The 19,522-nt window shown below is 48.0% G+C and overlaps 1 protein-coding gene across 3 annotated transcripts in view; it reads left to right on the top strand.

The window, feature by feature from the left end:
- cep126 (centrosomal protein 126) overlaps positions 1-19,522 on the top strand; it is a 150,159-nt gene that overhangs the window by 9,932 nt on the left and 120,705 nt on the right. For 2 of the 3 annotated variants that reach the window (XM_036965484.1, XM_036965483.1), the window contains exons 4-7: positions 849-948; positions 1,376-1,877; positions 5,776-8,146; positions 14,181-14,318. In XM_036965484.1, the coding sequence (XP_036821379.1) occupies positions 849-948; positions 1,376-1,877; positions 5,776-8,146; positions 14,181-14,318 (3,111 nt within the window). The remainder of the gene's footprint in view (positions 1-848; positions 949-1,375; positions 1,878-5,775; positions 8,147-14,180; positions 14,319-19,522) is intronic. The other variant, XM_036965485.1, reaches the window with a different exon arrangement.

The following is a 19,522-nucleotide window of genomic DNA, read 5'->3' as shown; positions in this document are numbered from 1 at the left end:
TCAGTAAAAGGCACATGACAGCCCGCTTGGAGTTTGCCATAAGGCACCTAAAGGACTCTCAGACCATGAGAAACAAGATTCTCTGGTCTGATGAAACCAAGATTGAACTCTTTGGTCTGAATGGCAAACGTCACATCTGTAGGAAACCTGACACCATCCTTACAGTGAAGCATGGTGGTGGCAGTATCATGCTGTGGGGGTGGTTTTCAGTGGCAGGGACTGGGAGACTAGTCAGGATCGAGGGAAAGATGAACAGAGCAATGTACAGAGAGATCCTTCATGAAAACCTACTCCAGAGCACCCATGATCTCAAACTGGGGCAAAGGTTCACCTTCCAACAGGACAACGACTCTAAGCACATAGACAAGACAATGCAGGAGTGGCTTCGGGACAAGTCTCTTAATATCCTTGAGTGGCCCAGCAAGAGCCCGGACTTGAACCTGATCTAACATCTCTGTAGAGACATGAAAATTATTTCATAGGATCTGCAGAGAAGAATGGTAGAAGCTCACCAAATACAGGTGTGCCAAGCTTGTAGCATCATACCCAAGAAAACTCGAGTCTGTAATCGCTGCCAAAGGTGCTTCAACAAAATACTGAGTAAATGGTGTGAATACTTATGTAAATGTGATATTTGAAAACATTTCTACAAACCTGTTTTTGCTTTGTCATTGTGGAGTAGTGTGTGTAGATTGCTGAGGATTTAATTATTTGTTTTTTTAAATCCATTTTAGAATAAGTAACGTAACAAAATGTGGAAAAAGTCAAGGGGTCTGAATACTTTCTGAAGGCTCTGTAATAATACCAACAAGTTACATTAACAGACTTTTCTCTCCGTTGTATTGCAGCTTTCAGGAAGAGCACCCTTAATATTGAGGAGGCACTTAATCACATACAAGGCACCTTGACCTTGAGTTCCTATACCAGACAATCTCCCACCCCCGACAGGTCAGGATGTCTGCTATAATAGCTAAACTGTTTACAAGTACTATGTGTACTAGTAAGAAGTGAATATTCCAACATATATATATAGACATGTGCGTATAACCGTTACCCTATGAACACATAAACTATTATAATGACTTTATAAAAATTTATAATGGCTTATTAATTAACGTTATTACACCATCTGCATATTTCTCCAGGCTTTTCATTCATGTAATTTTCTAGCCTGAGTCCCAGTCTGTTTGTGCTATCATACCACAGACTCTTTGTCACTCATTGTCATGTTTGGCTTGACATTGGCAGCAATGGATCTGGCAAGAGTACAAACTGATCTGGGATCAGGTTAGAAACCCTATAGTTTACCGGCATTTATAATGAACATTATTATACCACATATCACCATCAGCATGTTCCTCTGGTTTAAACACAGGAGCTGCACTTCATCCCCTAAGCCTCCCCCGACACCCAGCTCGTCGCTCCACCAGGGGACCCTGTCTGCCCTGGAGGCCTACAGCAAACTGATGCAGGACAGAACCTTCAGCAGCTTCAAGAACAGGCTACTATTCCTCAGCCAGCTCCAGGAGACACAGCTGAGGGACAGGGACGATCTGCAGGACACACAGCCGAGGGAGAGGGACAAGGAGAGGGACGAGCTGCAGGACACACAGCCGAGGGAGAGGGACAAGGAGAGGGACGAGCTGCAGGACACACAGCTGAGGGACAGGGACGAGCTGCAGGAGACACAGCTGAGGGACTGGGACGAACTGCAGGGGACACAGCCGAGGGAGAGGGACGAGCTGCAGGACACACAGCTGAGGGACAGGGACGAACTGCAGGGGACACAGCTGAGGGACAGGGAGCGGGACATGGTGTTCCTCAATGAGCTGCAGGACACACAGCTGTGGGACAAGGAGACCTGTAGCAGTCCACAGGTAGGCATTGTGGGTAAACTATCTCTATTAAATCATGCAAACTTCTGTCTTCTGAAGCTTTACCGTTCATATCTCTATTACATTCATAGCCTATATCAATGAGTTGTTTCAATTCCAAAATCCTTGTTGAATTAAACTCTGGAAAAGCTAACCGTTACGTCTCTTCTCTGTGGCTGTGGATGTGTTGCTGTGGAGGTGAAAGTTAAAAGGTCCCTGTAGTGTAATGTTAGCCTGTAGCTACTACTGCCTGGACCTGCATCAACAGACAGAGGCCCCTCTGCGCACACACAGGAATGTTACCTATGTCTGTGCATGGGCCCAGGGGCACTAGATACTTGACATACACTACATGACCAAAAGTATGTGGACACCTGGTCGTCGAACATCTCCTTCCAAAATCATGGGTATGAATATCCACTCTTCTAGGAAGGCTTTCAAGTAGATGTTGGAACATTTCTGCTATAACAGCCTCCATTCTTCTGGGAAGGCTTTCCACTAGCTCAAATCAAATCAAATCAAATTTTATTTGTCACATACACATGGTTAGCAGATGTTAATGCGAGTGTAGCGAAATGCTTGTGCTTCTAGTTCCGACAATGCAGTAATAACCACCAAGTAATCTAGCTAACAATTCCAAAACTACTACCTTATAGACACAAGTGTAAGGGGATAAAGAATATGTACATAAAGATATATGAATGAGTGATGGTACAGAGCGGCATAGGCAAGATACAGTAGATGGTATTGAGTGCAGTATATACATATGAGATGAGTATGTAAACACAGTGGCATAGTTAAAGTGGCTAGTGATACATGTATTACATAAAGATGCAGTAGATGGTATAGAGTACAGTATATACATATACATATGAGATGAATAATGTAGGGTATGTAACATTATATTAGGTAGCATTGTTTAAAGTGGCTAGTGATATATTTTACATCATTTCCCATCAATTCCCATTATTAAAGTGGCTGGAGTTGAGTCAGTGTCAGTGTGTTGGCAGCAGCCACTCAATGTTAGTGGTGGCTGTTTAACAGTCTGATGGCCTTGAGATAGAAGCTGTTTTTCAGTCTCTCCTTCTCGCCTTCTGGATGATAGCGGGGTGAACAGGCAGTGGCTCGGGTGGCTCGGGTGGTTGTTGTCCTTGATGATCTTTATGGCCTTCCTGTGACATCGGGTGGTGTAGGTGTCCTGGAGGGCAGGTAGTTTGCCCCTGGTGATACGTTGTGCAGACCTCACTACCCTCTGGAGAGCCTTACGGTTGTGGGCGGAGCAGTTGCCGTACCAGGCGGTGATACAGCCCGACAGGATGCTCTCGATTGTGCATCTGTAGAAGTTTGTGAGTGCTTTAGGTGACAAGCCGAATTTCTTCAGCCTCCTGAGGTTGAAGAGGCGCTGCTGCGCCTTCTTCACGATGCTGTCTGTGTGGGTGGACCAATTCAGTTTGTCTGTGATGTGTACGCCGAGGAACTTAAAACTTACTAACCTCTCCAGTACTGTTCCATCGATGTGGATAGGGGCGTGTTCCCTCTGCTGTTTCCTGAAGTCCACAATCATCTCCTTAGTTTTGTTGACGTTGAGTGTGAGGTTATTTTCCTGACACTACACTCCGAGGGCCCTCACCTCATCCCTGTAGGCCGTCTCGTCGTTGTTGGTAATCAAGCCTACCACTGTTGTGTCGTCCGCAAACTTGATGATTGAGTTGGAGGCGTGCGTGGCCACGCAGTCGTGGGTAAACAGGGAGTACAGGAGAGGGCTCAGAACGCACCCTTGTGGGGCCCCAGTGTTGAGGATCAGCGGGGTGGAAATGTTGTTGCCTACCCTCACCACCTGGGGGCGGCCCATCAGGAAGTCCAGTACCCAGTTGCACAGGGCGGGGTCGAGACCCAGGGTCTCGAGCTTGATGACGAGCTTGGAGGGCACTGTGGTGTTAAATGCCGAGCTGTAGTCGATGAACAGCATTCTCACATAGGTATTCCTCTTGTCCAGATGGGTTAGGGCATTGTGCAGTGTGGTTGAGATTGCATCGTCTGTGGACCTATTTGGGCGGTAAGCAAATTGGAGTGGGTCTAGGGTGTCAGGTAGGGTGGAGGTGATATGGTCCTTGACTAGTCTCTCAAAGCACTTCATGATGACGGAAGTGAGTGCTACGGGGCGGTAGTCGTTTAGCTCAGTTACCTTAGCTTTCTTGGGAACAGGAACAATGGTGTTCCTCTTGAAGCATGTGGGAACAGCAGACTGGTATAGGGATTGATTGAATATGTCCGTAAACACACCAGCCAGCTGGTCTGCGCATGCTCTGAGGGCGCGGCTGGGGATGCCGTCTGGGCCTGCAGCCTTGCGAGGGTTGACACGTTTAAATGTTTTCCTCACGTCGGCTGCAGTGAAGGAGAGTCCGCATGTTTTAGTTGCGGGCCATGTCAGTGGCACTGTATTGTCCTCAAAGCGGGCAAAAAAAGTTATTTAGTCTGCCTGGGAGCAAGACATCCTGGTCCGGCTTTCTTTTTGTAATCCGTGATTGACTGTAGACCCTGCCACATACCTCTTGTGTCTGAGCCGTTGAATTGTGACTCTACTTTGTCTCTATACTGACGCTTAGCTTGTTTGATTGCCTTGCGGAGGGAATAGTTACACTTTTTTTGTTTGTATTCGGTCATGTTTCTGGTCACCTTGCCCTGATTAAAAGCAGTGGTTTGGGCTTTCAGTTTCACACGAATGCTGCCATCAATCCACGGTTTCTGGTTTGGGAATGTTTTATAGTCGGCATTCCAATTTATCAATGTTCAATGATCTTCGATGGGGTTGAGGTCAGGGCTCTGTGCAGGCCAGTCCAGTTCTTCCACACCAGTCTCCGCAAACCATTTCTGTATGGACCTCGCTTTGTGCACGGGGGCATTGTCATGCTGAAACAGGAAAGGGCCTTCCCCAAACTGTTGCCACAAAGTTGGAAGCTGTAGCTTTACGATGTCCCTTCACTGGAACTAAGGGGCCTAGCCCCAACCATGAAAAACAGCCCCAGATCATTATTCCTCCTCCACCAAACTTTACAGTTGACACTATGCATTCGGGCAGGTAGCGTTCTCCTGGCTTCTGCCAAACTCAGATTTGTTCCTTCGGACTGCCGGATGGTGAAGCGTGATTCATCACTCCAGAGAACGTGTTTCCACTGCTCCAGAGTCAAATGGCGGCACACTTTTACACTCCAGCCGACACTTTGGCATTGTGCATGGTTATCTTAGGCTTGTGTGCGGCTGCTCGGCCATGGAAACCCATTTCATGAAGCTCCCTAACGAACAGTTGTTGTTCTAACGTTTCTTCCAGAGCCAGTTTGAAACTCGGGGATAGATGATTTTCACGCGCTTCAGCACTCAGCGGTCCCGCACTTTGAGCTTGTGTGGTCTACCACTGTCCGGCTGAGCCGTTGTTGCTCCTAGACATTTCCACTTCACAATAGCAGCACTTACAGTTGAACGGGGCAGCTCTAGCAGGGCAGACATTAGACGAACTGACTTGTTGGAAAGGTAGCATCCTAGATTGCATGGCTGTGTGCTCGATTTTATACACCTGTCAGCAACGGGTGTAGCTGAAATAGCCAAATCCACTAGTTTGAAGGGGTGTCCACATACCTTTGTGTGTATATATAGTGTAGCTATGCACATTATTAAGGATATCTATCATACCGTCATGACATGCATCACTTGTTGAATAATACATATCTTCTGTTGTTGAATCAATACATCTCCGAGGAACTCATTGAAAATAAGTGTTTTTATGCTTTCATGGGTAATCCTCTGGGGTTCTTGATACTTTTTAAAATAGTATTTTTATCTGTATGAATTGTTTTACCCAAATATCAATGAATCAACCAACACAACTATCTCTTCTGTATTCCAGCATCATAATGTGACTCAGTCAGAGAGCCTGTCCAGTCTGGATAGCTTGGAAATGGAGGACGGCTTAAACCACAACAACACAGTACAGAGAGTCCACAGCTCTTGGTTAGATCACCAGAAACACCCCAATGGTCCAACCAACTTGTCCCTTTGTCCATCAACAAAGAGTTTCCTAAGTGGTAACCTCCTACTCCAACAGGGCAAAGTTGATGCTAGCCCTCAGCCCCCCAGACCAAGGCAGACAGAGGAGTCTGTCGAAGATTGTAACAGCAGACTGCACCAGCTCTCTCAGGCCACTGGGTGGCAGAGTTGTACAGACCAATCATCATCACAGAGTAACACTATAACCCAGTCCCCACTCCTCAGTGTCAGTCACCACAGCCTGCTAACTGTGAGTGGGATTATAGATACATCCTCAATACGTTCAGATAACGGTGACCAACACTCTCAGGAGAGGGAAAGTAATCTGAGGGGGGACCACAGAGTCTCGGGGGTCGTAGCTTGCTCCAAGGCTTCTACCCCAGACAGAACGCTGCTAGAGTTCACCTCTTGTCTGATCCCAGAGGGAAAGTTAGAATTTAGGCAGCAGGTGAGAGACCCGGAGGACAAGTATTCCAAACAACCGTCGGCAACACAGGTCCTTCTGCCTGGGAAAACTTGCAGCCACAAAGACCTTCTGTTTGAAGCCCCCTCCTCAAACCCTGATCATATCCTCAGTTATAACACTAAAAGTAGCTCAGGGGTCCGAGAGGACACGGCCAACATTCAGCCAACAAAAAGCACACAACACCAGTCACAAGGGAGCAAACCCAGTGTAGAAGATGCCATGAACAACCTCAACAAAGGGACCAACTCTGAGCCCAAAGCAGAGTCCAACTCTGAGCCCAAAGCAAGGCCCAACTCTAAGCCCAAAGCAGGGTCCAACTCTGAGCCCAAAGCAAGGACCAACTCTGAGCCCAAAGCAAGGACCAACTGTGAGCCCAAAGCAAGGCCCAACTCTGAGCCCAAAGCAGGGTCCAACTTTGAGCCCAAAGCCGAGAGGTCTAAGAACACAGACCCTCTCAGTCAGACATTGAGTCATTGTAATATCAGGTCTGACTTCCCTAAAGGCCTAAAGAGCCTGCAGGTGGAAATAACACCAACAACCCTCCCAGATACACCTCCATCTCCTCCACCTGTAGCTGTTGTCAGCACAGCCACAGATCATAAAGGCACTGAAGTCCGATGCATAAAGGGAATTCTTAAAAAACAATCAAAATACGGTGTGTCGGGAGGAAACGCTTGTTCTAGTATGTATAACGCCAGGCATTTAATATTCACCAAACAATTCACCATGTCCATCAGAGATAGTGTGGAACTGACCAGAAGGAAAGGCAAGGATGCAGACAAGATGATCAAAAAGAAGATACGCTGGGTGGACGAGGTAAATCTGGAGGAAGAGGAGGAGATGGAACGGAGTCCTATAACAAACAACAAGTGTGTTTCTGAGTATCCACTACCTCCACATAAACACTCAGCATCATCAGACCACCAACAGGGTCAGGGCCAGACGGTGGCCACCAACACCCCTCTGGCCTCCACCGGCTATCACTTTACCAAGCAGGCCTGGGCAGATGTCAGGGTCCAGGAGAGCAGGCTGCAGGGGCACCAGGGGATCCAGGAGAGAGGCCAGGAGGCCAGGGAGACAAGAGTGGAAGCCAGGGAGGTCAGGGTCCAGCGGGGGAGCAGTGGGAGAGCCGGGTGCCCCAGAGTCCCCAGGAGAGTGAGATCTGCCAGGGCAGGGATGGATCCTGTTTCGTCCCGCTCCAGAAAAGGCACGGTCATCAGACCCCAATCTGCTACGGAGGCCAGCAGCCACGTGGCCTGGGTGACCCACGGGAAGGTCATGGTGCCTCGTCCCCCGCCCCGCACTGAAACCATGGAACCAAAAACACACACAAGAGAGACGGATGCTGTAGTATCATACACCACCAAGACTCCTTACAACATGGATCACTCTAATGACACCACCAAGACTCCTTACAAAATGGATCCCACTAATCACACCACCAAGAGTCCTTACAACATGGATCAGTCTAACTCTGCTGCTACTAAAGCAGGGATTCCTGTAGATGAGGCTTTGTGCAATAATAACACCCTGGACAGCTTTGCCCCGTCCCAAACCCGTACACATGTCATTAGGGCAGATAGCAGCGTTATTTCCAACCCATCCAAGGCCACCCCCATGTCAGGCCAGCAGGACACCCAGGGAGAGGCTGCCAGATGGGGGCTTCTGTACCATGAGAATGGCCTCTGTCTGGACCGTACTCCCACAGACGAGGAGATCTCCCAGCTCTGGCATGGAGTCCGTAGTGCCTTAGCCACCAAGGACGGTAATGTACTGTACTGTAGATTGATCAGACTGTACGGTCCTCACGTCTCTAATACATGTGTTGTTGTCACCAGTTGAGAAGGACGTGTCGTGGAAATGACCACCAGGGACACCTGAAGTCAATATTAAATTAATCATTCTTTATTATCAGCAAGCTGGAGAGGTTCCAAAAAACGTAACGCTCCGGGGCGGCAGGGTAGCCTAGTGGTTAGAGCGTTGGACTAGTAACCGGAAGTAACCGGAAGGTAGCCTAGTGGTTAGAGCGTTGGACTAGTAACCGGAAGTAACCGGAAGGTAGCCTAGTGGTTAGAGCGTTGGACTAGTAACCGGAAGTAACCGGAAGGTAGCCTAGTGGTTAGAGCGTTGGACTAGTAACCGGAAGTAACCGGAAGGTTGCAAGCCGGAAGGTTGCAAGTGGTTAGAGAGTTGGACTAGTAAGCGTTGGACTAGTAACCGGAAGGTTGCAAGTTCAAACCCCCGGGCTGACAAGGTACAAATCTGTCGTTCTGCCCCTGAACAGGCAGTTAACCCACTGTTCCTAGGCCGTCATTGAATATAAGAATTTGTTCTTAACGGACTTGCCTAGTTAAATAAAGGTAAAATAAAAAATAAATAAAGAAAATAGTACATGTCGGTCGGGAGCTCTGCCGAGGCAGTCCCGTTAGTTCTCTCATATACTGCTTACACAGTAAGTAATATACACAGTATTTTTGCATGATTTAGCTTAATCATTATTCATAATTAATTCATCATTAACATTTGGTTCATGCATGTGACAGACCAATACCTCACAAGGCTTCTTCTCTCCAAGCTGAGACCTTGTTACTGAGACACCCCTTTCGTTTCTCAAAACAATGTTCTGGGCATACTGCCAAATTGCTTCTACTGATTGTGAGGATTCCTCCCGGGCATGATCAATCAGTCACTTGAGTGAACCCAGTGGAATTGGTTATTAGAAAAGCACAAACATTAAATGTTCCTTCACAGACATTAATGTGCATATCAGTCAAATTAGATTAACTTTATCACATTGTTTGTTGCTTGTTGTGTAGTTTGAGATTTCATGTTTTACGGCATAGTAGGGATGTGCATCTTTCCTTTCATGAACAATTCGATACGCGTCTGGTACGATACAGGAACCATACAGCCAAGTTCCAGCCAAGGCAGCAGCTACTCTTCCTGGGGTTTATTATGGATCCCCATTAGTTCCTACCAAGACAGCAGCTACTCTTCCTGGGGTTTATTATGGATCCCCATTAGTTCCTACCAAGACAGCAGCTACTCTTCCTGGGGTTTATTATGGATCCCCATTAGTTCCTACCAAGACAGCAGCTACTCTTCTTGGGGTTTATTATGGATCCCCATTAGTTCCTACCAAGACAGCAGCTACTCTTCTTGGGGTCCAGCTAAATTAAGGCAGTAATACAATTTAAAAACATTACAACAAATTCAGGCCCCTATTCTGCTACCACATATCTACAACACGAAATCCACGTGTACGCGTGAGTATGGTGCGTATATTATCATATGTATGCATGTGTCAGTGCCTGTGTTTGTGTTGCTTCACATTCCCCGCAGTAGCATAGCGTGTATTTTTGTATCTGTTTTTTTTAAATCAAATGTTACTGTTAGCAAAAATGACTTGATGTGGAATAGAGTTCCATGTAGTCATGGCTCTATGCAGTACTGTGCACCTCCCATAGTCTGTTCTGGACTTGGGGACTGTGAAGAGACCCCTGGTGGCATGTCTAATGGGGTATGCATGGGTGTCTGATCTGTGTGCCAGTAGTTTAGACAGACAGCTCGGTGCATTCAACATGTCAATACCTCTCATAAATACAAGCAGTGATAAAGTCAATCTCTCCTTCACTTTGAGCCAGGAGAGATTGACATGCATATTATTAATATTAGCTCTCTGTGTTCATCCAAGGACCAGCCGTGCTGCCCTGTTCTGAGGCAATTGCAATTTTCCTCTTTGTGGCACCTGACCACACCATTGAACAGTAGTCCAGGTGTGACAAAACTAGGGCCTGTAGGACCTGCCTTGTTGATAGTGTTGTTAAGAAGGTAGAAACTAGGGCCTGTAGGACCTGCCTTGTTGATAGTGTTGTTAAGAAGGTAGAGCATCGCTTTATTATAGACAGACTTCTCCCCATCTTAGCTACTGTTGTATCAATATGTTTTGACCATGACAGTTTACCATCCAGAGTTACTCCAAGCAGTTTAGTCACCTCAACTTGCTCAATTTCCACATCATTCATTACAAGATTTAGTTGAGGTTTAGTGAATGATTTGTCCCAAATACAGTGCTTTTAATATTTACAACTAACTTATTCCTTTCCTCCCATTCTGAAACTAACTGCAGCTCTTTGTTAAGTGTTGCAGTCATTTCAGCCGCTGTAGTAGCTGTCGTGTATAGTGTTGAGTCATCCGCATACTCAAAGCCAGTGGCATGTAGTTAGTAAAGATTGAAAAAAGTAATGGGCCTAGACAGCTGCCCTGGGGAATTCCTGATTTCTACCTGGATTATGTTTGAGAGGCTTCCATTAAAGAACACCCTCTGTGTTCTGTTAGACAGGTAACTCTTTATCCACATTATAGCAGGGGGTGTAAAGCCAAAACACATATGTTTTTCCAGCAGCAGACTATGATCGATAATGTCAAAAGACACACTGAAGTCTAACAAAACTGCCCCCACAATCTTTTTATCATCAATTTCTCCCAGCCAATCATCAGTCATTTGTGTAAGTGCTGTACTTGTTGAATGTCCTTCTCTATAAGCATGCTGAAAGTCTGTCAATTTGTTTACTGTAAAATAGCATTGTATCTGGTCAACAACAAAAAATTCTCCCAACAGTGTACTAAGGGTTGGTAACAGGCTGATTGGTCGGCTATTTGAGCCAGTAAAGGGGGCTTTACTATTCTTAGGTAGAGGAATGACTTCAGCTTCCCTCCAGACCTGAGGGAACACACTTTCTAGTAGGCTTAGATTAAAGATATGGCAATATCGTTCGCTATTATCCTTAGTTATTTTCCAACCATGTTGTCAGACCCCAGTGGCTTGTCATTGTTGATAGACAACAATAATGTTTCACCTCTTCCACACTCACTTTACGGAATTAAAAATGACAATGCTTCTCTTTCATAATTTGATCAGTTATATTTGGATGTGTAGTGTCAGCATTTGTTGCTGGCATGTCATGCCTCAGTTTGCTAATCTTACCAATGAAAAAAACAGTAAGTAATTGGCAATATCAGTTGGTTTTGTGATGAATGAGCCTTTTGATTCAATGAATGATGGAGCTGAGTTTGATTTTTTCCCAAAATGTAATTTAAGGTGCTCCACCGTCTGGTTGCTCCTCATTACATACCACAGACCAGCAGCGTCTGGTTGCTCCTCATTACACACCACAGACCAGCAGCGTCTGGTTGCTCCTCATTACACACCACAGACCAGCAGCGTCTGGTTGCTCCTCATTACACACCACAGACCAGCAGCGTCTGGTTGCTCCTCATTACACACCACGGACCAGCAGCGTCTGGTTGCTCCTCATTACACACCACTGACCAACAGCGTCTGGTTGCTCCTCATTCCACACCACAGACCAGCAGCGTCTGGTTGCTCCTCATTACACACCACAGACCAGCAGCGTTTGGTTGCTCCTCATTACACACCACGGACCAGCAGCGTCTGGTTGCTCCTCATTACACACCACAGACCAGCAGCGTCTGGTTGCTCCTCATTACACACCACAGACCAGCAGCGTCTGGTTGCTCCTCATTACACACCACAGACCAGCAGCGTCTGGTTGCTCCTCATTACACACCACAGACCCAGCAGCGTCTGGTTGCTCCTCAATACACACCACAGACCAGCAGTGTCTGGTTGCTCCTCATTACACACCACAGACCCAGCAGCATCTGGTTGCTCCTCATTACACACCACAGACCAGCAGCGTCTGGTTGCTCCTCATTACACACCACGGACCAGCAGCGTCTGGTTGCTCCTCATTACACACCACTGACCAACAGCGTCTGGTTGCTCCTCATTCCACACCACAGACCAGCAGCGTCTGGTTGCACCTCATTACACACCACAGACCAGCAGCGTTTGGTTGCTCCTCATTACACACCACGGACCAGCAGCGTCTGGTTGCTCCTCATTACACACCACAGACCAGCAGCATCTGGTTGCTCCTCATTACACACCACAGACCAGCAGCGTCTGGTTGCTCCTCATTACACACCACAGACCAGCAGCGTCTGGTTGCACCTCATTACACACCACAGACCAGCAGCGTCTGGTTGCTCCTCATTACACACCACAGATCAGCAGCGTCTGGTTGCTCCTCATTACACACCACAGACCAGCAGCATCTGGTTGCTCCTCATTACACACCACAGACCAGCAGTGTCTGGTTGCTCCTCATTACACACCACAGACCCAGCAGCGTCTGGTTGCTCCTCATTACACACCACAGACCAGCAGTGTCTGGTTGCTCCTCATTACACACCACAGACCCAGCAGCGTCTGGTTGCTCCTCATTACACACCACAGACCAGCAGTGTCTGGTTGCTCCTCATTACACACCACAGACCCAGCAGCGTCTGGTTGCTCCTCATTACACACCACAGACCCAGCAGCGTCTGGTTGCTCCTCATTACACACCACAGACCCAGCAGCGTCTGGTTGCTCCTCATTACACACCACAGACCAGCAGCGTCTGGTTGCTCCTCATTACACACCACAGACCAGCAGCATCTGGTTGCTCCTCATTACACACCACAGACCAGCAGCGTCTGGTTGCTCCTCATTACACACCACAGACCAACAGATATTCTTTACATCTACAACATAGGAATTACTACAAAACTTATTGTATGACCTCGTATACACTATATTAGGCCCAGCCTGACCTCTTATACACTATATTAGGCCCAGCCTGTCCTCTTATACACTATATTAGGCCCAGCCTGACCTCTTATACACTATATTAGGCCCAGCCTGTCCTCTCATACACTATATTAGGCCCAGCCTGACCTCTTATACACTATATTAGGCCCAGCCTGTCCTCTCATACACTATATTAGGCCCAGCCTGACCTCTTATACACTATATTAGGCCCAGCCTGTCCTCTCATACACTATATTAGGCCCAGCCTGACCTCTTATACACTATATTAGGCCCAGCCTGACCTCTCATACACTATATTAGGCCCAGCCTGACCTCTTATACACTATATTAGGCCCAGCCTGACCTCTCATACACTATATTAGGCCCAGCCTTTGGAACGTTGGTAGATATGGCTACTATATTGTGATGGCTACATCTGATGGATCTGGATACTGCTTTTCAAACACATTTCTGCAGCATTAGTAAAGATGTCTTCAATTCAGATAAGGTATAACAAAATGAGTTAAAAACAACAGTGAACCATTGATTCCTGAAGTTTGAATTAGTTTTCTGACCAATGCATGCTTCATTTGGATCGGTTTAGGCTCTGATGCACTCACAGTTTATCCATTTGAACCGGGGGCCGACATGTAATGTTGAATCGTTCCATGGCATAGTAGGTCGTTATTTTTATTGTATGTGATTTATGACTGATGTCATCCACCTGCTTTTGGAAATATATACTGAGGACCCAGTGACCTAAAGCCTCCCCACTGAACTCACTGCACCTTGTGCTGTTGGCTAGTCCAACAGAAACCCTTTTGACGGGACAGTACTCTCTTTGTGTGGCTGCCAGTTTGTAACTTTGTTTGAGATTCTTTAGGTATGAAAACATTTCTTGGGAAAGCTTCTTCTTAAGTTGTATCGATACACTGTGTTTTCATTGCCCCCCCCCCCCCCCTGTACCACTCACCACCACATATGGGATCACTACACCGGTGAAATATATAATGGTGAAAATGTCCTTATTTTTGGGTCATGTTTTTGGGATAGTTTGGAGAGAAACTTCAGGTTTTTCATAACAGAATCTGGAGCAGGGAGGGAAACTAGGAACCTCTGACTTGCTGTTTTGTCTCTTTAGGTGACCCTATAACTGTCCTGCCTCAAGCACGTGCCAACCTGTCTCGCGTTACTATCAACGGGGACAGCCTGATCAACGGAGTTAAAGCCATCACCACGATGGGAGACTTCTTCCTCTCCCCAACCAATGGTAAGAAAGGTAAAAAAAGATTTAGCCTAGGTTGCGTCCCAAATTGCACCCTATTCCCTATTTTATGCACTACGTTACAGATTTATTTTAAAATGGATTAAATTCATGTTTTTCCTCATCAATCTACACACAATACCCCATAATGTCATCACAATACCCCATAATGTCATCACAATACCCCATAATGTCATCACAATACCCCATAATGACACCACAATACCCCATAATGTCATCACAATACCCCGTAATGTCATCACAATACCCCATAATGACACCACAATACCCCATAATGACATCACAATACCCCATAATGACATCACAATGCCCCATAATGACATCACAATACCCCATAATGACAAAGTGAAACCAGGTTTTTAGACATTTTTGCAAATGTATTAAAAATAAAAAACTGAAATACCCTTCGCTATGAGACTTGAAATTGAGCTCAGGTTCATCCTGTTTCCATTGATCATCCTTGATGTTTCTACAACTTGATTGGGGGGGATACCTAGTCAGTTGTACAACTGAATACAACTGAATGCATTGAACTCAAATGGGTCTTCCACATTTAACCCAAGCCCTCTGAATCAGAGAGGTGTGAGGACAGTACATGTCAGAGCAAAAACCAAGCCATGAGGTCGAAGGAATTGTCCGTAGAGCTCCGAGCCAGGATTGTATCGAGGCACAGATCTGGGGAAGGTTCCAAAAAATGTCCGTAGCATTGAAGGTCCCCAAGAACACAGTGGCCTCCATCATTCTTAAATGGAAGAAGATTGGAACCACCGAGACTCTTCCTAGAGCTGGCCGCCCGGACAAACTGAGCAATTGGGGGGAGAAGGGGCTTGGTCAGGGAGGTGACCAAGAACCTGATGGTTACTCTGACAGCGCTCTAGAGTTCCTCTGTGGAGATGGTAGAACCTTCCAGAAGGACAACCATCTCTGCAGCACTCCAGAAATCAGGCCTTTATGGTAGAGTGGCCAGACGGAAGACACTCCTCAGTAAAAAGGCACATGACAGCCCTCTTGGCGTTTGCCAAAAGGCACCTTAAGACTCTCAGACCATGAGAAACAAGATTCTCTGGTCTGATGAAACCTTTGGCCTGAATACCAAGTGTCATGTTTGGAGGAAACCTGGCACAATCCCTACGGTGAAGCATGGTGGTGGCAGCATTATGCTGTGGGGACGTTTTTCAGTGGCAGGGACTGGGAGACTAGTCAGGATCAAGGGAAAGATGAACGGAGCCAAGTACAGAGAGATTCTTGATGAAAACCTGCTCCAGAGCGCACAGGATCTCCGACTGGGGCCAATGTTGAACTTCCAAAAGGACAATGCCCCTAAGCACACAGCCAAGACGATGCTGGAGCGGCTTCGGGACAAGTATCTGATGTCCTTCAGTGGCCCAGCCAGAGCCTAGACTTCAACCCGATTGAACATCTCTGGAGAGACCCGAAAATAACTTGAGAGGATCTGCAGAGAAGAATAGGAGAAACTCTCCAAATACAGGTGTGCCAAGCTTGTAGCATCATACCCAAGAAAACTCGAGGCTGTAATCGCTGCCAAAGGTGCCAAAAGTACTGAGTAAAGGGTCTGAATACTAAATGTGATATTTAATTGACTTTTTCTTGTTTTTTTCCCCAAAACATTTATACAAACCTTTTTTTGCTTCTTCATTATGGGGTATTTTGTTTAGATTGAGAAAAAAAAAAGAAAAAAATGTTTAATCCATTTTAGAATAAGTCTGTAACAAAATGTGAATAAAGTCAAGGAGTCTGAATACTTTCCGAATGCATAGGGAAGGGACGGGCAATTCCAGTCCTCGGGTGCCTGATTGGTGTCACACTTTTCCCACATCCCTAGCCAACACAGCTGATTTAAACTTATTTAAATCTAAACTGAAGATCATGATTAGTTAATTATTGTCGTCAGGTGTGTTAGCTGGGGCTGGGTTAAAACTGTCAGTCAAATGTATTAAAAAGCCCTTCGTACATCAGCTGATATCTCAAAGTGCTGTACAGAAACCCAGCCTAAAACCCCAAACAGCAAGCAATGCAGGTGTAGAAGCACGGTGGCTAGGAAAAACTCCCTAGAAAGGCCAAAACCTAGAGAAGAAACCTAGAGAGGAACCAGGCTATGAGGGGTGGCCAGTCCTCTTCTGGCTGTGCCGGGTGGAGATTATAACAGAACATGGCCAAGATGTTCAAACGTTCATAGATGACCAGCAGGGTTAAATAATAATAATAATAATAATAATCATCATCATCACAGTGGTTGTCGAGGGTGCAACAGATGTGACATCAATCAGTCCCCTGATGTAGGGAATAGGGTACCATCTGGCGTGACACCAACCAGTCCCCTGATGTAGGGAATAGGGTACCATCTGGCGTGACACCAACCAGTCCCCTGATGTAGGGAATAGGGTACCATCTGGCGTGACACCAACCAGTCCCCTGATGTAGGGAATAGGGTACCATCTGGCGTGACACCAACCAGTCCCCTGATGTAGGGAATAGGGTACCATCTGGCGTGACACCAACCAGTCCCCTGATGTAGGGAATAGGGTACCATCTGGCGTGACACCAATCAGTCCCCTGAGGACTGGAGGTGCCCCTGATGTAGGGAAAAGGGTACCATCTTGCGTGACACCAACCAGTCCCCTGATGTAGGGAATAGGGTACCATCTGGCGTGCCAACAATCAGTCCCCTGAGGATTGGAGATGCCCCTGATGTAGGGAATAGGGTACCATCTGGCGTGCCACCAACCAGTCCCCTGAGGACTGGAGGTGCCCCTGATGTAGGGAATAGGGTACCATCTGGCGTGCTACCAACCAGTCCCCTGATGTAGGGAATAGGGTACCATCTGGCGTGACACCAACCAGTCCCCTGATGTAGGGAATAGGGTACCATCTGGCGTGCCACCAATCAGTCCCCTGAGGACTGGAGGTGCCCCTGATGTAGGGAATAGGGTACCATCTGAGGTGACACCAATCAGTCCCCTGAGGACTGGAGGTGCCCCTGATGTAGGGAATAGGGTACCATCTGGCGTGACACCAACCAGTCCCCTGAGGACTGGAGGTGCCCCTGATGTCGGGAATAGGGTACCATCTGGCGTGACACCAACCAGTCCCCTGATGTAGGGAATAGGGTACCATCTGGCGTGACACCAACCAGTCCCCTGAGGACTGGAGGTGCCCCTGATGTCGGGAATAGGGTACCATCTGGCGTGCCACCAACCAGTCCCCTGAGGACTGGAGGTGCCCCTGATGTAGGGAATAGGGTACCATCTGGCGTGACACCAACCAGTCCCCTGAGGACTGGAGGTGCCCCTGATGTAGGGAATAGGGTACCATCTGGCTTGCCACCAACCAGTCCCCTGAGGACTGGAGGTGCCCCTGATGTAGGGAATAGGGTACCATCTGGCGTGACACCAACCAGTCCCCTGATGTAGGGAATAGGGTACCATCTGGCGTGACACCAATCAGTCCCCTGAGGACTGGAGGTGCCCCTGATGTAGGGAATAGGGTACCATCTGGCGTGACACCAACCAGTCCCCTGATGTAGGGAATAGGGTACCATCTGGCGTGACACCAATCAGTCCCCTGAGGACTGGAGGTGCCCCTGATGTAGGGAAAAGGGTACCATCTGGCGTGACACCAACCAGTCCCCTGATATAGGGAATAGGGTACCATCTGGCGTGCCAACAATCAGTCCCCTGAGGACTGGAGGTGCCCCTTATGTAGGGAATAGGGTACCATCTGGCGTGACACCAACCAGTCCCCTGATGTAGGGAATAGGGTACCATCTGGCGTGACACCAACCAGTCCCCTGATGTAGGGAATAGGGTACCATCTGGCGTGACACCAATCAGTCCCCTGAGGACTGGAGGTGCCCCTGATGTAGGGAATAGGGTACCATCTGGCGTGCCACCAATCAGTCCCCTGATGACTGGAGGTGCCCCTGATGTAGGGAATAGGGTACCATCTGGCGTGACACCAACCAGTCCCCTGATGTAGGGAATAGGGTACCATCTGGCGTGACACCAACCAGTCCCCTGATGTAGGGAATAGGGTACCATCTGGCGTGCCACCAATCAGTCCCCTGAGGACTGGAGGTGCCCCTGATGTAGGGAATAGGGTACCATCTGAGGTGACACCAATCAGTCCCCTGAGGACTGGAGGTGTCCCTGATGTAGGGAATAGGGTACCATCTGGCGTGACACCAACCAGTCCCCTGATGTAGGGAATAGGGTACATCTGGCGTGACACCAATCAGTCCCCTGATGACTGGAGGTGCCCCTGATGTAGGGAATAGGGTACCATCTGGCGTGCCACCAACCAGTCCCCTGAGGACTGGAGGTGCCCCTGATGTAGGGAATAGGGTACCATCTGGCGTGACACCAACCAGTCCCCTGAGGACTGGAGGTGCCCCTGATGTAGGGAATAGGGTACCATCTGGCTTGCCACCAACCAGTCCCCTGAGGACTGGAGGTGCCCCTGATGTAGGGAATAGGGTACCATCTGGCGTGACACCAACCAGTCCCCTGATGTAGGGAATAGGGTACCATCTGGCGTGACACCAATCAGTCCCCTGAGGACTGGAGGTGCCCCTGATGTAGGGAATAGGGTACCATCTGGCGTGACACCAATCAGTCCCCTGAGGACTGGAGGTGCCCCTGATGTAGGGAAAAGGGTACCATCTGGCGTGACACCAACCAGTCCCCTGATATAGGGAATAGGGTACCATCTGGCGTGCCAACAATCAGTCCCCTGAGGACTGGAGGTGCCCCTGATGTAGGGAATAGGGTACCATCTGGCGTGACACCAACCAGTCCCCTGATGTAGGGAATAGGGTACCATCTGGCGTGACACCAACCAGTCCCCTGATGTAGGGAATAGGGTACCATCTGGCGTGACACCAATCAGTCCCCTGAGGACTGGAGGTGCCCCTGATGTAGGGAATAGGGTACCATCTGGCGTGACACCAATCAGTCCCCTGAGGACTGGAGGTGCCCCTGATGTAGGGAATAGGGTACCATCTGGCGTGCCACCAATCAGTCCCCTGATGACTGGAGGTGCCCCTGATGTATGGAATAGGGTACCATCTGGCGTGACACCAACCAGTCCCCTGATGTAGGGAATAGGGTACCATCTGGCGTGACACCAACCAGTCCCCTGATGTAGGGAATAGGGTACCATCTGGCGTGCCACCAATCAGT

Source organism: Oncorhynchus mykiss, chromosome 27 (genome assembly GCF_013265735.2).
Source record: "Oncorhynchus mykiss isolate Arlee chromosome 27, USDA_OmykA_1.1, whole genome shotgun sequence".
Classification (NCBI taxonomy): domain Eukaryota; kingdom Metazoa; phylum Chordata; class Actinopteri; order Salmoniformes; family Salmonidae; genus Oncorhynchus; species Oncorhynchus mykiss.
The sequence above is the reverse complement of the archived record's forward strand: the minus strand, read 5'-3'. Positions and strand labels throughout refer to the sequence as shown.